The 8391-nt window shown below is 45.1% G+C and overlaps 1 protein-coding gene across 1 annotated transcript in view; it reads right to left on the minus strand.

Moving 5' to 3' along the window:
- Window positions 1-2907: 2907 nt before the first annotated feature.
- The window catches only part of TMEM114 (transmembrane protein 114), a 40683-nt gene continuing 35199 nt past the window's right edge, over window positions 2908-8391 (minus strand). The window contains exons 3-4 of the mRNA XM_006015527.2: window positions 5741-5878; window positions 2908-3339 (exon numbers count right to left, since the gene is read on the minus strand). Of these exons, the coding sequence (XP_006015589.2) occupies window positions 3107-3339; window positions 5741-5878 (371 nt within the window). The 3' untranslated portion in view covers window positions 2908-3106. The remainder of the gene's footprint in view (window positions 3340-5740; window positions 5879-8391) is intronic.

The following is an 8391-nucleotide window of genomic DNA, read 5'->3' on the forward strand; positions in this document are numbered from 1 at the left end:
TGCAGCGGGGAGAAAACAGCATGGATGGTAGCCTGTAACAGGGGGCCTTTCCAGTGCTCAGCAGAAATAGCTCACACAAGGGACAAAAAGGCTGCAGACAGAGGCTTATGTGCTGTTTTTATGTCCTTCCCCCAGAGTACTGTGATTGGAAGGGAACTCAGGTAAAGATCACAGTCACTGGCCAGCTACAGATGTCAGTTTTCCCCTCCCCTCCCTGCTCCCTCTCCCTTTTCGCAGTTTCTGTTTCCTTGCAAGACTGCCTTCCGAATTGCCAAATCTCCAAATCTTTTTCCAAATCTTTTCCGAATCAATTTGGAAGCTCCAACTCAATTCAGAGGGGTTTTTTTGTCTCCCGATTTGATTCAGATTCGGTGATTCAGCCTCCAAATTGGGCCAAATCTTCTCTGTATTGAATCAGCAACCAAAGCTTCACACACCCCTAGCATCCTGCCCTGTTCAGCTTGTGGGTGACATGTTGCAGATGCATAAAAACACTAACATTGAAAGGACAGAATTTAGAGTAGGACCAAAGGGCACCTATACATGTGTAGGATGTCTGCTCTAATGCATGCTAATTAGGATTAATCTAGTCTGCTGCAGCATGTTAATTAATGCACTCCAGCAGCCTCCACATCACATCTATTCAGTGTCCACAACCTTCAAAATGGCAGCAGGGGTGCTTTAACTAAAGCTCATTGAACAAGTTTTCGTTCAAACACCCCTGCCACTATTTTGAAGCGTGGGACACTGAATACATTTGACACTGCAGATGTTTTAATTAGAGCAGCTCTCTTCACTAATAAATAACAGTTCCAAGAGGTAGGGGGGCTTGCCTGAAATAATAGCGTGTCTGACTGGCATAGCAAAAAATAGAAGACAGGTTCTCAACTCTTGGTCCTGAGGTGAATCACACTGCTGTTTTATTTCCAAATGGTTTTCCATGGATCTTTTGCATCAAGATAACAACACTGAAGCCATAGACAAACAGCCCTGATAGCCCTGGCAGAGCTGTTTACTCACTACTGTGTTGTATTAAAGTCAATAGGCGTCAATGGCAGCTTTTCCACTGACTTCAGTGGCAATGAGGCAGACCCTCTCAGGCATCATTAGCCAGAACAAAGAAAAAAAGAGCACTTCAAGATAAATTTGAGCTGAGTTGTGCACCTAGTATTGCCCTGCTGTTTTCTGGCACAAGTTAAGCATCATAAATAATTGTATTTCTTTAACGATAAAGAAAATTCACTGAAATTGCAAATGTAGTAGGTGAGGAGCCCTGGAGAATACAGTGAATGACAGTATAATACCATATGCCTTCAGGATGCAGGAAGCCTCTTGGGGGTAAATACTGGTTCCCAAGTAGCCTGAGCAGCCCATCGTAGGTAGTTAAACCATCTGAACTACTGCTTATTCCTGAAGAACATCTCTCCATAACCCCTTAGTTCAAGGTGGTCACAGGGCAGGGAGTAGCAAGGAGAGCTGCTGATTGGGCAGGGGAAGGAGATCAGAGTAGCATTCAGAATGGGTAGGGCTAATTTGTGGCATGCCTGCCCAAAAGGTTGGCCCCCAGTTTTAGCTAAAGCACATCAATAATGCTGTCACCTAAACCAACTCAATGGATTCTGCTTTTATTATCTGTAGTATAAAGAAACCTCTATTCCTTCATGATGGGTATAATCCTTTACTACAGCAAACAAATATTTATTTTTAAATCATCACATTACTTGTTTTGTTTTGTTTTGTTTTGTTTTGTTCTGTTTTGTTTTGTTCTGTTCTGTTCTGTTCCAGGCAATAATGACAGCTTCTGCCTCTTGCCTTTCTTACATTTTGAGGAAGCTCCTTCACCATAACAGATGCCTGACCAGACTTATACGGCATTTATACATGTGCTCCAGCAGTGGGGGGAAAGGGGCCGGGGGGGAGTGCTTTAATTTGAGAGGCTCTGAGAGCTGCTCTAATTAAAGCGTCTAGAGCATCATGTGTATTACCATCCCTGCACTGAAAAATGGTGGCAAGAGCCCTGTAACTAAAGCTCATTGAACAAGCTTTAGTTAAAGTGCCCCTGCCACCATTTTTCTGTGAGGGGACACTGATACATGTGACACTGGAGGCTGCTGGAGTGCAGATTCCAGTACACTGGAGCAGCCTCGCTGCATGTGTATAAGTGCCCATAGGTTATTTGGGCCTTTTCATTTCAAATACTGGGATTTTTTTAGTGTATTTGTCATTAGACAATGAAACAAATGATTATAATCTAAAAGATGAAGGCTTCCTGCTTTTAATGTGAAACATAAGAGAAAAGAAAAAACATGCAGTTAGCGAAGGTGGATGACACCAAGTTGCTTTGTATTAACATCACTAATACTCAATGATTCACACTTCAGACCAAGTCCTTCCATACCTCAAAGCATCACAGTAGTACCCAGGAAGACTGAGTACTTAAGATCGTCACACAGGCGCTTTGGATTTAACTTCAGATATTCTGAACTCTGCTATTTTTGATCCCTAACTGGAACCTTGTTTTATATGCTGAAATTGTTTTAAAATATACACTGGTTAGGAACTATTTTATTTTTCACACTCTTCCTTCCTCTACACTGGGTGATATGAATCTCATATAAGAGGAAAGCAAGAATGGACCTGAAGGCCATGCTGCCTGATGGCCATTTGGTGGACTGTGCCAGATAAATTCCAGGTTCAGTACAGTTCTTAATGGACAGAGGCCTCCAGCACAACTGACACAAACTGGTCTTCAGAATGGGCATCTTGACCGAAAAGCCAAAGATTAAATGAGCCATAGATACTGGACTCCAGGGTGTCAGGAGGCATTTTGGCAGTGGCACCATGGAAGGAAAGAAAGGAGGGGAAGGCTGCCTCCTACTACTAAGTAGAAACAATATATTTTCATTTAAAGGCCACCTTATTTCAAAAATGCAGTGTTGCCACTATGCAATCTTTCCATTTCTTAGCTGTCAATGAGGGGAAGAGTTAGCTCAGATGTGTGATACACTCAACAGTAGTCTTGTCATTATTGTAATCCATACTGAACCTCTGATCCACCTTGCTAAACCCCCATGATGGTGATGCAGCTGGGTTGGCACTTGGTACTTCATATCACCTGCTCCCGCCTCCGTTTCAGGCCCACTGCTCTCGCGGCAAGGAAGAAGGCTGCCCCGGTGACTACCTCTGCAATGAAGGAGATCCACACAAGCACCAAAGACCAACCAAACCTGATGTCAAGTTCCAGTAAGAGATTCTTCTTCCCCAGAATGCAGATGGCTTCCTTGAAGGCAGCAGCTGAGTATGCAATGTAGATGCTGATCCCAGTAAGTGTCACAAGGGCTAGAGGGAACATAAGTATTTATGCAGGTTGAACCCACTATATCTTAATCAAAACTGCTTGGTAATGGGTCTCCTGGATCAACTTTGCCATCTCTCCCTACTAACGTACACAGGATTCTCACTCTGCCCTATGGTTCAAGTCTCTAGTTTTGTTTTTTTCCTAGTATTACTTAGTATATTATGATCTACTTCCTAAGGAGTGAATCAAAATAAGTAGTGGCAAGCTTTCTGCAATGAATACCTGATAATCTACTTTCTGGATAACAGAGGCACATATATTACATTTTCCAATCTTGTATTATATAACACTGTGATTTTCAAAACAAGGTGCTCACACCCCCAGGGGTATGCTGCACTTTGCCAAGGATATGTTTCTAAATTTAATAATGGTAGTGGGGCTTCTGATAAATCAATGCATTGTTAGTAATGGCACTGCTGCATGTTAATGTCTATGTTGACAGACTTCCTAAAGAATGAATGTCAGGTGTAGGGGATATGAATATCCAGCTCTATTTTGCAGATAAAGATGTACATTTGACATTACACCTAAGAAAGCACTTGTAGCAACTTCCCTGGAAATAATGTTAAGAAAGAAGAGGGGGTTAGGAGATGTAATAAGATCTGGTCTCAGGATCATAATGGAGGTTATTAAAAGAACTGAGAGATTTATTTTGTCAATTTTGCTAGACGTGTTTGATAGTCAGACTCAACAATGAGCAGCACCATAAAGACGAGTTGGAAATAGATATGCATACAATGATCAGCATGTTAGAACTCATATAAGGTGTGTCAGACAATCGTGCATTGTCCATCTAACTTTCTCCCACTCAGGGTCTTAAATTGACCGGTTCATTTTAAGTTCTGGTTTTCTGGCCTTTGCATAGTAATGCAGATGTTACATTTATTTATTCTGATGTAAAGTAAGAGGACCCTGAGCAGAGACAGAAATACTCCTGCTAACTCACTGTGCTAGCCAGATTGTAGTGACCTATTTGCTTAATCCTTTTAGCACAAATGTGAACCCCTTCCTGTTTTACACCCTCCTTTCTACATGTGTGAGCATGGGAGCTTGATCAAAGGGCAGGAACTCCACATATGACCATGAGACTTCTTCTGTTTATCACTATGTCAGTCATGAAATCACAAGTTCCTTTTGGCAGAATTCACCTGTGCTGTTGGGCAAAACTGAGATCCAGTGTGAGTGAGTCCAGAATATGCCCCTTTTTGTGGTGGTCTCAGCTTCTGGTAAGAGAGGCTTTAAGCATTTAAGACATGATGTAGTGGCAATGAACTTAATGAGATTTCATTCAAGCACTTACAGAAAATCAGGCACTTGCAGTGCAAGTAGCTTCTTAAGACCCTTAATTCTGGACATATTGATATCATGGTGGCTGAGCAAAGGCAGTTTGTCCATCATTGGTGGCAGGGATAGAGCTATATGTGCGTGAGCGCTATGTTGTAGTGCAAGGAGCTCAGAAACTTAAGGTATTTGTTATTCACACTGGTCCAGGCTGTGACACCTTAAGTCACATAGGGGAGGAGTCAACGAGAGTAAATTTGTTACAACCTGGACCACTAATTTTGGGATCCACCCCCACTCACTGTTTATAATAAGAGAGGCTACGCTTACAAATACAATGCCAGGAATCACCATGTTCATACTTCTGGGTAAGAACTGTCTGTCTTGATTGCTAAGTGGGAATCATCAAGACTTGAGCCTGTTGTTGTGAATGAGTCACTAATGTTGTGTGTTAAGCAGGGAGTGGAAAATACCTGGCACTTCAAAATTTAGGGTGGCAATGGCGCAGTTCAAAACACAGTAAAAGTTAAAAAAAAAGAAAAGCAAGAAAGACCCTGTATCAGCCTTTCTTAGGAATGTGATACAAAATCGATGGGAGTCTTCACACTGCTTCTGCTGGATTTAGTATCTAACTTTACTTCAGTATAATACAAACCATATAACTCTACACTTCGCACATTGCAAAGCTGCTCCTCTGTTTCTATCAGAGCATCTGTAGAGGGGAAGCATTGGACAACCTTTGATTAAAGGGTATTTAACCTTTCAATTGATGAAGATAGTGTGTTCAAGAGCTCTTTAAATCCACAAGGAGACATAATTGTGTGTAATTGTCTGCTTTCCCTTGTAAATGTCAGTTGTCTACCCCAGAGTCCCAGTTTACTAGCTCTTCAGTCTGCAAAGAGCCAAATGGGCATGAAGTGAATAAATACTGATATTTTGTCTGAAAGCAAACACTTGCCAGGGTCTTTGTTCTCATTGTCCCTTCCTCTGTGTGTATGTGTATAGATGTCTGTGTCTGTGTCTCTGGGTAAAGAGTGCCGCTTTCTCTAACATGAAACTCTTAAATCTTTTTTAACAAATAGTAGGATTTTGGTACCATACCTCCGAACAGAAAAAGCAACCCCGTCATTAGAAGTAGCAGGTAGGCCCTGGCAAGTATACTGATAAATCCAGTCATTCCTCCAAAAATCATCAGTATCAGGCTGAGAGGCAACAGGATTACAAATGTCCCATGCATGTCTGGAGAGAAATGAACATTGCCAGTGTTTTATTATAATGTCATAATAAAACTGTTCATCACAGTTCATCACATAACTGTTCATCACAGTAGTCCAGAAATCACTGCCAGGATCAGGGCTCCACTGTAGTGGGTGCTGTCTACAATCTAATAGACCGGACAGTCCAAGAGAGAATGGAAAGAGAGATAACATCCCAGATTCTTAATTCAGGTTGAGTAGTACTTGACCCAGTGAACATACAGTACAGGAGTGAGCAAAATATGGCCCAATTGATTTTATCCAGCCTTTGGGCAGGCAGTAGCATTGTGCAGCAGGCCCTGGGCAAGCTGCACTTGGGCCCTGGCCTCTGCTGGCAGGCAGTAAGGGTGGCACCTCCTGCTCTGGCCTCTGCTGGTGCCACATGGGACACAGATGGAAGCAGCCCTACCCAACCACCACTGTGTGACAGCCTGGGAGATGCAGTCTGGCCCGGCCAGGGCCTGTGGGGCCAGACTGCATCTCCCAGGCACTACAGGGGACACTAGGCAGAAGCAGCCCCACCTGTCCAACAAGCACTATGTGGCAACCCTGGTCAAGCAGCACTCAGGCCCAATGGCTCCAGCTCTGGCTCCAGCTGCTGCGCAGTGCCAAGCAGGCAGGCAGGGCTGCTTCCATCTAGCAACCCCCTGCAATGCCAGCAGAAGCCAGTCTCTGCCAGTGGGGATGGAGATTGGCCACAGGCCTCCATGCTGTCTTGTCCCACCCCGCCATCAGGTCTTCTGGGAGACATGGGGTTGGCGGGTGGAGGGTGTACACCAGAAGCCTTGATGACGGGCTGGGACAGCACAAAGGCCCACAACCAGGCTCCATCCCCACCACCCCAGTTGCAGACGTGGCCAGGAGGTGCCAGCTCTGGGCAGGGCAGGGGCAGGCCAGGGTGTGCTACAGCCCCAGGCAAATTTATGCTCCCACTCCCACCATTACTCTTGTGCCAGCCAGGCCCACCAGCCCTGGCCCGGCTGCAGGTAGAGAGAGAGAGAGAGAGAAAGAGAGAGAGAGAGTGTGTGTGTAGGTGCAACAGTTCACCAAAACTAATTAAGTGTCCCTCTAGCCCAAATAATTGCCCACCCCTGATATAGCACGACTCAGTGACTGTTCTCATAGCAGAGCCTGTCATACAGATCAACGATAATGGGTTGCAAACATTCTGTTGTTTGCTCTCTTACCTGCTGTGGGGAATTATATGGGCTGCTGACAATTGCACGATGGTCCACGATCACAAGAGGTTATGCAAGCTAAGGGACAGCCCTGAGTAAGGCAGCAGACATCTGAAGCATGTATGTGCTGGTAGGACAAATGTTGGAGTTCTCTCTAACAGTTTTATTTTACATGAAAAGTCTACACCAGAAGAAAACATCAACTCCTGTCATTCAAATGAATTTGAGTTTAGATTGGAGCTTAACTGACTAGTATGAAATCTTGGTTTTACCTACCCTGCCTTCTGCTAGAGGCAAACATAGTAGTGGAAGTGGACAGATTCCTTTCCTTCAAACCAGAGGCAGAGTACAGGGCATTTATAGATCCCAGGCCCACAGACTCTAGTATCAGCCCCCACCTGCACTACCCTACATGTCACTTCTGCCCCTCATGGGCATGTCCACACATGCAAGCATGTGCACTTGCAGCAGCTCAAATAGACGTGGTGCAAAGTTGAGCCGGGGCTTTTTGCCTCAGTGCACGTGCTCACACATGCACTTTGTTGTGGAGCAAATTGTGCCACTTGGGGCAAAATAACCCTGCCTGGCTCCTCCCGGATCTGCAGCCAGGGGGAGCTAGAGCCCAGGGCCAGCACCTGTGCTGTCCCCAGCAGTATAAAAAGCTGCCCTGTCCTGGCCCCAGCAGTACAAAAACCTGCCCTGGCAAGCAGTTCAGGGCTACTCGCTCTCCAGAGCTTCTAGGGCTCAGCGAGTACCTGGGGGACACTACCCCTTGTGCCAGCTGGACTGCTGCAGCACCATCCCAAATCCATTTTTAAAAATACCCCCAAATCCATGTTTTTCCACAATTAACACAAAAAAACACTCTACACACACACACACACACACTCATATAGATATATATATGGAGAGAGAGAGAGAGCAATCAGTTAGGAAATGCTTTATTGGTATAGTTACAATGTTAAAGCAATGTGGAAGCCTACCAGTGTCTCTATCACCATGATAAAATAAATTCTAAACACCTATATGCGTTGATGTGTGCTTTCGGTTTTCTTCGCACATGATGGGTATGCAATGGAGTGATGTGGTGTTTGCAGGAAGGGGATGGGAAGGGGTGTGGGGGAAGGCGGGTGTGTGTGTGTCGAGGGATGTGGGTTGGTCTGTGGGTAGGTGTGGGGCAATTGCTGGGGGGACTGTGGGTGTGGGGGACCTTCTGGGGGGGCTTCTCAGTAAGGGTGGGACCCCTGGCCCCCACAGGGTAGCCCCCCCACACAGCACATGGAATGCCCCCCCCATACCTCCCCCCTGGAGGCCCACA

Source organism: Alligator sinensis, unplaced genomic scaffold (assembly GCF_000455745.1).
Source record: "Alligator sinensis unplaced genomic scaffold, ASM45574v1 scaffold73_1, whole genome shotgun sequence".
NCBI classification, from domain to species: domain Eukaryota; kingdom Metazoa; phylum Chordata; order Crocodylia; family Alligatoridae; genus Alligator; species Alligator sinensis.